The sequence below is a fragment of the Anthonomus grandis genome, chromosome 3 (genome assembly GCF_022605725.1).
Source record: "Anthonomus grandis grandis chromosome 3, icAntGran1.3, whole genome shotgun sequence".
In the NCBI taxonomy this organism is placed as follows: domain Eukaryota; kingdom Metazoa; phylum Arthropoda; class Insecta; order Coleoptera; family Curculionidae; genus Anthonomus; species Anthonomus grandis.
In genome coordinates, this window is record NC_065548.1 from 36,426,724 (window position 1) to 36,439,891 (window position 13,168).

Genomic DNA, 13,168 nt, shown 5'->3' on the forward strand with positions numbered 1-13,168 from the left:
ATGATAATCAAAGGAAAGAAAATGCTACGGTATCAATCAAAAAAGCAACTAACCAGGATGCTGACGAAGCTGCCAATGTTCTACTAGACTATTTGGAGCCACGAGAAACCTCAAAGGTTCTAGATTTTGAGCGCAAACACTCAGGAGATTAAAAATAATCGAAGATTTTAACAGGCCAAAGTGACTTTTTTCTTGGAAAACTTAAAATACATATGATATCAGCTTTATATAAATGCAAATTAACTTACCTTATTGTTTTATTATTTAGTGCAAAAGTATATTATGTAGAATTTTTTTTCTGTTGTGTCTTTTTACACAATATAAAAATTAGTTTGAACTTCGGGGTTCCACTGTACTAATAAAATTTTCCAATTTATATATTGACTTTTTTAGGATCAATGTTAAAAGTTATGGGACTTGGAAACTAAGTTTCTAAACTTTACTAAAAATAGTTATATTCATGCTAAATCTACAGACATGTGCTTTAACTAAAATTCAACAAAATAACTTGTTGGTGAAATAGAGCCTTACAAAACAATCTAGGGAGGCATTACACAGTTGTGGTTAAAAGATGGGCAAATAAATTTAAAAAATCTTTAAAAAAGCATGCAAAGCAAATAGAAATCATGCAAAGCTAAAAAGAAATGCTATATAATTTTAGAGGCATTGGACAAGATTTATCAAAAAAAAATCTCTTTCAAGTTTCTATTTAAAATTGCTAATAAAAAAGAATTTTTTTCAAACCGAGAAAATTAAACTAATTTTCTAATTTGAAAAACATTTGAAATTCAACAAGTAATATGTAAAGTAGCACAGCAAAAATTAGGCAAGTATGTTTAAGAAAGTCTTTATTATATTTTACCTGTAGGAAAACCGAATCAAGTCCATACCAAAGGAAAAACTCTGATGACCGTTTAACCCAAACTTAAAAAATAAGTTATAAACAATTTTCAAGAAATTAAAAAAAATCCTTTCAAAAATAAAATAAAAAATCCAGGTAATCAAAATATCCAAGAAATGCCTTTTGGGGAAATTTTACACTTAGTAAAGATACCTTCCCAAAACATCTACCAAATTCTCTTAAAGTAATCTTTAGAGTCATTCCAAGCAGATTTATTTTAGTTCTTTAGTTATGCGTAACTTCATAAAATATGAGTTAGTTAAATCTTATTCACATGGATGTCTATTCTTTCAGAGATATGCCAAAATCAATCGTATCACTCTCTTAAAGCTGTCCTTTGGTACCAAAAATTTTTTTATATTAACCCTTAACTGGTAATATGCGTAAAAACCCACTTTTTTTGTCAGCAATAAACGTATTAAATTTAATAATATGAACCATTTGGTTATTGTCGTTTAATTTTTTTTTCTGTTTTTCATACCTCTTTACTTTGTTGCCTTACATATAACAATTTACGTTCGAGATCGTTCTGTATGAGCTAATAAACAATTTACAAGATGAGGGCGATATAGGAGGTGAAGACAGTGATACTGAACTTTATAATGAAGATAATTTTGAGACTTGTTCTGATACTGGAGACTTTGATACTGAAGAATATGACGATGGTATGGAAGAAGATCTTATTGATACACCTCCTACAAAACTCCTAGTTCGTAGGGTGTTTCCAGAAGTACCCGGCCTGACTTAGAGATAGCGATAATTGTTTGAAAAATATGTATATACACAATCTATACATCATATGTTTGAAGACGCCACGTTGTTTAGAATTTGATTCGCAGCAGTGAATAGTGAACTTGTAAATTTGTGAAATTGGAGAAAATACTTTTATTTGAGAGGCTTCAGCCAAACGAATATAAAAGCAAAGCTGAACTGGAAAATGCCAAAACCAACACCGCAAAGTTCGACCAAATGTGGTGACGACTCCAGAAACAATGAAACAAATTCCACAAAGCAGTACTGGATGATCGTCGACTGAAAAACCGACTCGTCTGCTGGCAAGGTCATGGCGTCGATTTTTTGCAACTATTATGACCAATTTTTGCAATGTTGGAGCGAAGAAAGTAAGCAAAAACCGCCGCATTTGACTAAGAAGAAATTGTTGTTTTATCAAGACTCAGCTCACAAATCCATTATTGCAGTGGCCCAAAAATAACTAATTAAAGGTTAAATTGGTACCTCACGCAACCTTTTTGCCCGATTTAACACCATCCAATATCCACCTGCCATAAAAAATGGCAGAGTGGTCAAAGATTTTTTAACGATGAAGAAATGATGTCGACAGTTAATTGCTATTTTGAGGAGCCAGACAGTTCTTATTATAAAAAAGGTATCGAACTTACTGAACACCGCTGGAAAAAGTGTATAGAGCTGAAAGGAGATTTTGAAAAAAAATTGGAAAAAAAGTCCAAAATTTTTGTATTTTCTTTGTTTAGTCGGATCACTATCACTTTGAAATGTGGAAAATGCATAGAGTAGACGCAGCTACTGAAAATAACAACCCGAATTGATAAAACGGCTGCATTGGTTTTTGCAGAAGATGGTTAAGTTCCTATATAATAAAAATCTTTTTATTACGTTTGTTAGTCCGTTGTACTATTGTCCGTTGCTTCAAGTCAATTCGCGAGTCTACTAATAATTGCACTGTTACTATTGATAACTGGTTTACAACGATCCCGTTGCTTTTAAGAAGAACCATACAAACTCACCATCACAGTCAATCAAAATCCACAATATCAATGGGAGATTCCAGAAGAAATGATGGTTCCAAGTTACTGTACTTTTTCCGATAGAAAATTGTGCTAGACTGACCACACCAAAAAAAAACTAGGATTATTCTTATTTCTACACACACGTCCACGCCAACTCAGATAACTAGCAGTAAACCAGATGTGATTCGTCCTTAAAACCTAACAAAAGGTGGTACGGATGTATATAAAAACTTATGCCATTCATGTACTACATCCAGGCGAGCCAAAAGATCACTACAATATTTTTTTCTGGCCAACCAATTGTTACAAGAGAGACTGACGAGGTTCAATTAGATAAGATATCGCGACTTCGGCAAGGTTAGATGCACCGGTAGAGCATGAAGAAAAAAACTACCTGCTAACTCATTTTTTAGAAAAACTTCAACGAATTTGCAAACGCAATAAAGACAAAAATGTTTTTGTCTTTGCCGGCGTTTGTATCGAATCTGCTTCTTTACCATTGACAAAATGTTTACAGTTTTTTCATGTCCAAACACATTCTAGTGTTTATTTTACCCTTAATTTTATAATGCAATTTTTTCATTATTCTGTAATACACATCTATTTAATGTACTTTTATTTAAGTGTTGCTTTTTTCCCTTAAAATTATATTATAATTTTTCATAATATTGAAAATAACCTTATTTATAAATTTTCAGGTGAAAAAAACTCGATTTTGTCAATATTTTTTTAAGCTAACTTAATTTAAATAAATAGCTATAAAACCGATTGCATCTTTAAAACAACACTTAAAACTATATCTAGAGCATTCGCTTAGAGCAAAAGATACAAAATTTAGCTGGATGGCTAAAAAGCATATTATTTTATGTTTTTTGCGATGCTGAACACGATTTTGATATTTATTCTTTTAAACAGAACATGAGATAAAAAGCTATGAACAATTTAATTGTTTAAATGGAAATAACTCGAAAAAAATTGGTTGTTAACAAATGTTGCCGGTAAAATCTGCAACAAAAAAGGTCCTTAAGTATTTACCGAAATTTGCAACGGATTTTAAGTCACAAGCGCTTGAATAAAATAAGAAGTAACTTCATAATGACTATTTCTATAGTGTAAGAGGGTAATGTTCTTACATGGTATAATTCTATTTTTAGTATTTTAAATAATTACAATAAGTAAATTATTAGTTGTATATGTAATTTAAAAAAATAGAATTGCATATCTGCGTATATCTAGGATAACTTTGCATCGCTGTAAAGTTTATTCGAAGATTTAAACAATGAGACAGAAGCCATTTTCTCTCGAATACAAAATAATCAGTTTGTCATGCCCCAGTTGTGCTAATCGTGGCCGATACAACGATAAGTCTGAACACTTCTTAGCGCTTCTCCTACGGAAAATCGTATATATGCCTATATTTTGGCTATAAGTTTCAGTAATTTGTTATTTATTTCATTCATGCGCTTGTATTAAATTTCGGTATATAACTGACGACCTTTTTTTGGCAGATTTTATGAACATTTTTTAATTAGAAACTTCTTCGATATGACCAATATTTTGCAAGTTATCTGAATTTCAAAATCGTGTTCGGCATAGCAAAAAACATAAAATGGTTATTACTTATCCCGCTAAATTTTGTAAGGTCAAAGTGGTGCAAAATAAGATACGCAAAATTCCATTGAAAAATAAAGCACTCAAGTAAAAAATACTGATAATTTCATTTCCATATATTTTCTATTATAAACTGATAGAAGTAGTTGTAAGGACCTCATGACTAGAATTTATAATTTTCCAGTAACCTTATGTTTAAAATTAAAATTACAAAATCCATCGCTTTACTTGAGATTTAAACATGTTACCGAACTTTTGTCGTGGGAGTTCGCAGGTCGGTTCGGCGCGCGAACCAGTGAAGTCACCGCGCGCTTCGGTCATATTAGGTTTGTTCTCAGTGCAAATTTCTTACAAGTTTGAAACTGTTTCCAAACCATTCTTGATGCGCATGTGTAAAATATTACAACTTCTGATCGATTTGAAACCGTCTGTGCGAACTTCAAATACGGGTTGAGTGGAGAAGAAAAATAACCTCACTTTTTTATCCCAGTGGGAAATGGGAAAATAAATAAAACATAAACAAAACAAAAATTATACTACAACCTTGAAATAGCTGTATATTATTAATAGAGTTTAAGATTGTGTGATTATTTGCTACTTCAAGACTTACTCTAAAAAGCTCGAGAAATTCTATTCTATTAAATTGGGAGACAGTTTCATGAAAATAGTTTTGACTTTTGGGATTTATCCGTTCTTCAATTAAATCTTCTTTAAAAGTTTGTGTCGGAATCAACATAATTCTGATCAGATTCTTCCGACGATTCAAAAGCACTTGTTTCCTTAATGTTTATGTTTACACTAATCCAAAAATATAAAATACAATTTTCAAAACGAATACCAAGGAGTATACAAAACGGCAAAATAGAAACAACAATTTAGAGGTTATGTTCATATTCCGAAGATCGGCGTTGACTGGCTACACGAATTCTCTGACACTTTGCTTGAAATAAATCCAAAAACAAGTCTGACTATCAGATGACGATCAGAAATTTGTGTAAGAACATTAAACTTTTGATTTGAAACCGATCAGAAGTTCCTGTGCCAACGCATTTTACTCTATTGCGCATGTGTATTTGTCGAAAACTTGTTTCTTACTGCTGTGAGAACAAACCTAATAACGGTTCAGCGTGACCTGTGATCAGTAAGACAGTAAACACGTGCGTTCTGAAGGGGTTAAATTTCAGGCGCGCTGAGGTAAAAATGAGACACTGCAGGTGTAAATATGAGACATATTTTTTTGTTATTTTTTAGATGTTAAGTATAAATTCCAGTATGCCAAAGAAGTATATACCAAAGAAATATAAGGATGGAGATCTCGATAAAGCCGCAAATTTGGTGAGAACTCAAAGCTTTTCTGTAAGAGCTGCTGCCAATGTTTTCCATATCGATAAATCGAAACTTAGTCGCTATATGAATAAGAAAAATTTGACAAGGGCGAAAACCATAATATCTGTAGAGGCTGAACAAGATTTATCGTCAAAGTGGGTAAAAATGGCCCAGTGGAGGGTTTGAGACGCCGTGCAGACATACGCGCAAGAGAATAACCTTACAACGTCCTTCAAAAATGAACGTCCCGACCAGGACTGGTTTAGAAATTTCTGCATAAGAAATAGCCAAAAAAAAAGGAATAACTTGAAAAGTTTCGACGTTTTGCCACTGGATCCAATCATTATTTATTCGTTTTATGACAAGACTGAGAAATGCATAAATGACCTAAATCTTACATCATCACGAGTCTGGAATCTGGACGAAACTTCTTTTTCCTTGGATCTAATCAGAATTAAAAGGGTAGCCGCCAAAGGACAAAAACTGCATGGGAATATTGAAGGATCAGAAAAGGTAAACGTGACTGTAATAGCATGCGTACCAGCGAGTGGATGTTCTTTACCTCCACTAATAATATATCAAGGGCAAAATCTGTGGAGCTCTTGGAAAGGTAATGATGACGTAGAAAATACGTATGTGGTTCCCGACAAAGGTTGGATGACAACCGCAATTTTCAATGTTTGCTAAGTTTTCCACAATTGTAAAAGATATACTACTTTTGGTTCTCTTAGATGGACATTTAACACATTTAGATAAGCAAACCACACAATTAGCCATTACAGAAAATATAACATGACTAAAGCTACCCGCACATTCAACTGATTTACTACACCCGCTAAGATGGAACAAAAAATTGCTCGATTGGCAGCGTCAAAACCAGAGAAAGTTGACTAAAAGTGAATTTGCGGATTTACTTTGTTCCATTTGGGAAGATGGAAATTTCTTCTTTTGAATTCAAGGGAGAAATATCCTAGAGAGGCTAGATCCTAGGAAACTAAATAGATATCCGACAAGAAAATGTAGAGTCTCTTGATTTACAGAGTCATCAGTTGGAAATTAATAAAACCACTGAAAATATTATTAATGAACAAGTAAAGAGACAACGCAAAAATTCTTCTTTCGAATCTATTTTGTTAAGGAAAATTAACAAGACACCCTCTATGGCACAGAAACGTCGTAAAATACTCAGCAACAGTCAAATACTTACTAGTAGCGAATATGCAAAGCTGATTGAAAATATGGATAAAGAAAAAAATATAGTTAAGGAAAATCAGAAAACGAAAAAAATTAAAAAACAACGTTCAAGTTGTTCAGAATCCGATCAAGAAGGGGAGGTTCAATACGAGGACGAAAGCGATATCGGAAAGATGACACTAGCTGATCTGGTTAGAAATAAGATTAACAAAGATGTAGTTCAAGGTGAATATGAAAGTGAGACAGAAGATATGCCTTGTTCGATCTAAATCAGCGACGGAAGAAATTATAACTACTAGCGATTTCGTTTTGGTTAAATTTAAAACTAAAATAAGAACGCCTGGTTTTTGTAAGAGTTGCTACCCAATAATGGATTTTGTGTCATAGGCAACTCGTAATACATAAGGGAAATACATTTGTTTATCCAGTAGTTCGGGAAGTAGATAATGTCGTAAAGGAAGATATTGTTTTAAAACTACTATCCCCAGATCCGCTCTATATTCTTAGTCTATTCCTTTCGAATAGATTTCAACAAATATTTATTTCATTAAATTTTTATTAGTAATAAACCTGTTTCTCTTATGTTATTACGCTATTTACTTTTCTTACACATTTTTCATGTAAGAATATTTTTTTTTAGTTTGGTAATGCTTAAGTTTTGACTCAATAATTGGTTTAAGAATGAATGCTTACCACTTAATAAATATTTTTGCATTTTTTTTTAATAAATTAAAAAAAAATCGTATTTGAATTTTACCCTGAGTGTCTTATTTTTGAGACCTGTCCCTCTGATTGTTTATACGTGAATTTTACCACTGTCCCATATTTGCATTTTTCCAAGGATAAATATGAAGCAGAGCTTTTATTTTGTTCCTCATAATATAGGTAAACTTTCTGTTTTTATTTTTGCAATAGTTTTCTGATTATCGCTTACAAAATATATTTTTTTTTCGATTCCTACAAAGGAGTCTAAGACCTGAAAAATATGAAAGATCTAAAAAGTGTCTCATTTTTATATCACTTGGCCTTATCTTTTGCTCTCAGTGAATGGACTAATTTGCAAAAAAAGTTGAGCAATACAGAGTTTGAACGCGGGTTAAAAAATACCCATTGTACAAGTAACGTTATACCAGTTAAGGATGAACTTAATTCTTTAGGAGGTTTAATTCTTTCTCTGGGCTAGGAAATCATATGTGTTAAATTAATTTGTCCATATTTCCAAAAAGAAAAAACGAACCCTATTCCCGTTCTATTTTAAAAATAACTAACTTTGTTTTAGCTTTTAAGAGATTGAAACAGGAAAAAATTAAATTTTGTTCCTATGATTTGTGCAACTTTATTTGTTAACTTTTTCTATATTTCTATTTGTTAAACATAAATAGAAAACGTATATTTTGATAAATCTTGTCCAAACCTAAGCCCCTCGCCCACACCCATCTCGTCCACCTACTTATGAAAAAACTGAAAAACGGGGCAAAGCAGAACCGGCAGCAAAAAATCGCCGTGATTTTATTTATTTTACGGAGACAATTCCTGGCCGTGCATAGGATCGTACCCACAGCTGCTGGCGTCGTACGCGCTGCCCTGGTCGTACGACCCCATCGAGTAACCCATCGAGTCTTGAGGTGGCGCCGGCGACATCATGGGCGTCGCGGTGCCTGAATACGGCGACGCCCCGGCCGCTTTTTTGGCCGCGTACAGGTTCGCCTCCTCTTGTGCCTTGCCGATGTTCTTCTTGTACCTGGATGTGGAGGGAGGATGTGGTATATCGTATTGCGATTTGATTTTTTTTTTAAATTTAAGTTTTTGAAAAGTCTTTGTTTAATTTTTCGCCTAATGAGTTTTTTTAAATAGTTTCAGAACTGTTGGGTAATGGTTAATGTGAACTGCTTGTGTTTGGTCGTGTTTTAGTTGACTTGTTTAGTCAGTAACGTTCTTTGTTAAATCACTTTCTATTACTTCTTGGCAATATCGTTTAATTTTTTCTTACGTTTTTAAATGTGAGACTATCATTAATAAAGATAATTATTAGAAAATTTTAACACGCGTTGTGATTTAGAGATTAAATTTAATAATATGATATTTTTTTAATTTCGATTTCCAACGTTGCTACATTTGTAATAAAATCATAGTTTTTGTGTTTAACCAACATTTTCTAAACAAAAAAACTTGAAAAATGTTGTTAGATAAGTACACGACATGGCTTTTTCGATAATATACAGGGTGTTAATTAATTGAGTACCGATAATACAATGCGTGAAATCTCGAGTGATTTTAAGGAAAAAAGTTTATGTATTTTTAGGCAATTTTGTAAACATTAAGCAGCATTTTTGACGCAAACGATTTTTTTAAAATATTCACCAGTGACATCCATGCGGGGTCTAAATTTTGAAGAAAAAAAATGGTACGCCACTGATTTTGCGAAAATCCAAAACTATTTCTGAAATCCCTATTAATTTTGGAGCAAATTTGGTTCCTAGACTTACTTTCGTCCATTGCACCGTTTTCGCGTTAAAATATAAAAACCAAAAACGGTTTTTCTTCGGTTAAATGATAATTGTTTAAGGTATTTTGTTAAAATTTAATAGGCACTCATTATGAGTGTAAAAACATTTTTTTTGGGACAAAAATTATTTTCTTTTCCCAGTAATGTTCATGTTGGCCTGATATTGAATGTTTTGATTTAAAAAAAACAGCACGCTTGATTTTTTTAAATTTTATTTTAAGAATCGCGAAGGATTGACATCCCAATTTTTTTATACCTATACGGACGCCACTGGTGAGTGATAAAAAACTGATTTTTTTTTTAATTTGAACAACCTGTAGCTCAAAAACTAGGAGGTGTAGAACATATTTTGATATAATCTTTTTTTCTTGAAAATCACCTAAGGATTCACACCCTGTATTATCGGCGCTCAATGAAATAACGCCCTATATCATTTTGCACAAAGTTGCAACTAAACCGATTTTTTTTGCAAATATAGTCGCGTGAAACCTTACGTTTTCATTTAACGGGATTTTTGAACCAACCTTTTGAACAATTTCCAAGATCGCAATACATGCATGGCCAATTTTGGATACACGATATTACAAGTCTTTTCGTAAATCTTTAATAAAGAATTTGTTCTTGTAAATTCCTTCCATATTATTAATTTACCAGATAATAATAAATCATATTTAACAATAAATCTTAGTTAGTTTCTCTGTGTTTATTAAAAATGTTACCATACATATTGATAAGATTTTGAAAATGTCATTAAAACATAAATGCGATAACTGGGTCACTTAAAAAGACATACAAAATATAATCATAATTTTGTTCATGTTCAGAGTTCGTTGGTTATATCTTTTGTTATTCAATGTAGATTTTAAATTTAAACAAAAGTTTTTCAGTTGTAGTGTTTGATGCAACTTTATTTATACAAAAGGAGATGGATGTGTTGCTCTTGGAAATTTGAAAATAAAAGATGATTTTTTGTATTTAGAGCAATAGATATATTGATCAATGCAGACAAAGCGCTTTCGGCCATCTTCAGTGTCAACTAATTGAGAATTAATACAAATGTTTTTGAAAATTTTAATAGGAAAGTAAAGGATAAATGGATAAGCCATATAATGTGGTGAGTATTGATTAATGAAAAATTCAAAAATAAGTTTAATACAATTAAATGAGAGAACAGTGGTTTTTTTATGAATGTTTTATTTAGTTTTAGTTAATTAAAGAAAAAACATTTATTTATTCAGTTCAGCAAAACCTTTTTAAATTCTTGATCAAAACAAGGGAAATTAAAAATCTTTTTCTTTTTTAAACACAAAGGCCATTCTGGCCAATGCCAAACTGGCATTCTGCCAGTTTTACCAAAATAAATCTACCGCGAATTTGAACGTAGCTTATCATGCTATTGCTATTAAGAATATTTAATTTCAGGGAAGCGCTTCACCTAGTATCCACAACCTAAAAGTGCTTGGTTTTTTCTTTACCATGAAGGTCTGGCAAAAAAGGGTCTATTAAAAATCCATAAAAAACGAACCGAACAATATACAGTGAGGGACAAAAGTATTGGCACACCATAATTTTATAAAGTAATTTATTAATGTTTACTATATTTATGTAACCCAATAATAACTATCTAACTAAAAACATATGAAAGATTTAGTACAATAATAATAATGAAAAATAAAACAGATTTCCTTAAGCATAACGAGAGCATAACAAAAAAATAAAAATTACATTCTATTTAAAATGGACATAACTATTGGCACACCAAATAAAAATAAAATTTAATCCTAGTTCTAATATTTTGTAGGACCTCCTTTTCTTTTTATAATATGAGTGCGCCTCCTTTTCATTGAATGGACCAGCTTTTGCGTATAGGAAGGCTCAAAACTATTCCATTCTTGCAGCAAAACACGTTTAAGCTCTTCCTTACTGGAAATATGGTGTTTCCTTATTCGTTTTCCTAGCTCACTCCAAAGATTTTCGATCGGGTTGACATCTGGAGATTGAGGAGGTGTATTTAAAGTATGAGGGACATTAAACGCAATCCACTGCTTGACTATATAGGCTGTATGTTTCGGATCGTTGTCCTGTTGAAAGTAATAATCATTTGCCAAATTAAGTTTTTCCGCACTAGCTCTTAAGTTTTTTTTTAGAATATTTAAATATACATTTTTGTCCATAATACCATGTATAAAAACCAGATTTCCGACCCCTCCCGATGACATACAGCCCCACACTAGTACACTACCACCGCCATGTTTCACAGTCTTATGCAGATTTTGTGCATCTGGTTCACAATTGGGCTTCCTCCACACAGTCACTTTCCCATCTGAATGAAAAATGTTGAATTTACTTTCATCAGAGAATATTACTTTGTCCCAAAATACATTATCTTGATGAAAATGTGCATTCGCAAAGTCAAGGCGCTTTTTTTGGTTAACCTTATTAATAAATGGTTTATTCCGAGCTACTCTGGCTCTATATCCAGCCCTATGAAGAACTCTTCGTACTGTTTTGAGCTCACGTTGATGCTATCTTCTTCTGTCAATATAGCCGCAATTTCAGAAGCGCTAGTTCGAGGATTTTGCTTAATTTTATTCACAATTTTTCTTTCTTGCCTCTCCGTTAACTTTGGCGGACGTCCAGTTCTAGGCTTATTTTTAAAATTTTCTGCAGTTTCAAACCTTTTTAAGACACTACGCACAGTAAATCGACTTTTCTTCACAATTTGGGCAATCGCTGAATACGATTTACCCTCTTTTCGCTGTTGTACAATTATTTTTCGCTCGGATTCCGTCGTTTCTTGGCCTTTGCGACCCATATTTGCAATGTATGCACTTAAAATAAGCACTAAACCTAAAGAAATATTTTACTTCATATAAATATTCTGTTAAAGAATGTAAAAAAACTGCTTCAAAATTCTCACATACAAGGCACCTATTTTTAAACACTTTGTAAACATGTGTGCCAATACTTTTGTCCATGAGATTTTTGATAGAATTTTAATATGGGTTCTTTTGTAAAGCCTTTATTTATTAAATTTGTATTAAATATTAAGAAACGAATGCTCTTGGGTATACACTTTAAATTAGAAAATATTTAAATGTAATAGGTCTAGTAGCTTAAGAGGACAGATACGAATTTTAATAAAAATCAATATGTGCCAATACTTTTGTTCCTCACTGTATATCATATATCTATATAATATATCTATACGTAAACTTTCCAATACAAAATTTCTGAGAACGCCTAATATAGTAAGAAAGTGTTCCAGGAACTATTTTGCAAACCCAGGAGTATGATGATCGCGACGCGAAATTAAGTTAGTCAGTAGTCTGCTAATTTTGATGTCGGGAAGCGCATCGGTCGTTCTATCAACCTTTGTTAATTTCTTTGTCACATAATATTATCGTGTAATATCTTATTCATATCTTCAGTTAGACCATTAAATTTGTTTACGAATTAGCCCGGAGTTTCATTTGTTTATTCATAGGGTCCTAATGAAGCAGATTTTTTTAATATTCAAGTATATAACGTTCCTGACACCGTAAAAGAACTTCATCTGTATAGTGATCTACTAGATTATACGGATAACTGAAAAAACGCTAACTTGTTGGAGACAACAGAACGAGAAATATGAACAAATGAAAAGGGAAGAAAACGCAATTTAGGACAAGAATTTGGAGCCTCGAGATTTGTGTTCACCATATACATGCCAGAAGAACTGCTGAGACAAACGGAGCAATATCCATGAGAATATCTTCACAAAATTCTAGACTCCTATAAGCTTCAATTACAGTTAACAGATACCTTTTTAATTTATATTCGAGTTGAAAAAAAATAAAAGGTCTTAAAATCAAAGCCTTT

At 32.3% G+C, this 13,168-nt stretch overlaps 1 protein-coding gene and 1 long non-coding RNA gene across 5 annotated transcripts in view; one reads left to right on the forward strand and one right to left on the reverse strand.

Annotated features, from left to right (window-relative positions):
- Window positions 1-13,168, reverse strand: part of LOC126734472 (homeobox protein extradenticle) — a 69,545-nt gene that overhangs the window by 8,885 nt on the left and 47,492 nt on the right. Inside the window, exon 6 of one of the 4 annotated variants that reach the window (XR_007660063.1) lies at window positions 8,252-8,542. The exons of 1 other annotated variant lie outside the window; for it this stretch is intronic. Coding sequence is in view for 1 of the 3 variants with exons in the window: in XM_050438121.1 (XP_050294078.1) it covers window positions 8,357-8,542 (186 nt within the window). In the remaining 2 variants the exon portion in view is untranslated. Of the gene's footprint in view, window positions 1-8,251; window positions 8,543-13,168 lie in introns of those variants that run through there. 2 more of the 4 variants (XM_050438121.1, XM_050438124.1) reach the window with 2 other exon arrangements.
- LOC126734479 (uncharacterized) lies at window positions 10,053-12,766 on the forward strand. The gene is made up of 2 exons (XR_007660065.1): window positions 10,053-10,421; window positions 10,730-12,766. It is a non-coding gene; the product is annotated as an uncharacterized LOC126734479 (long non-coding RNA).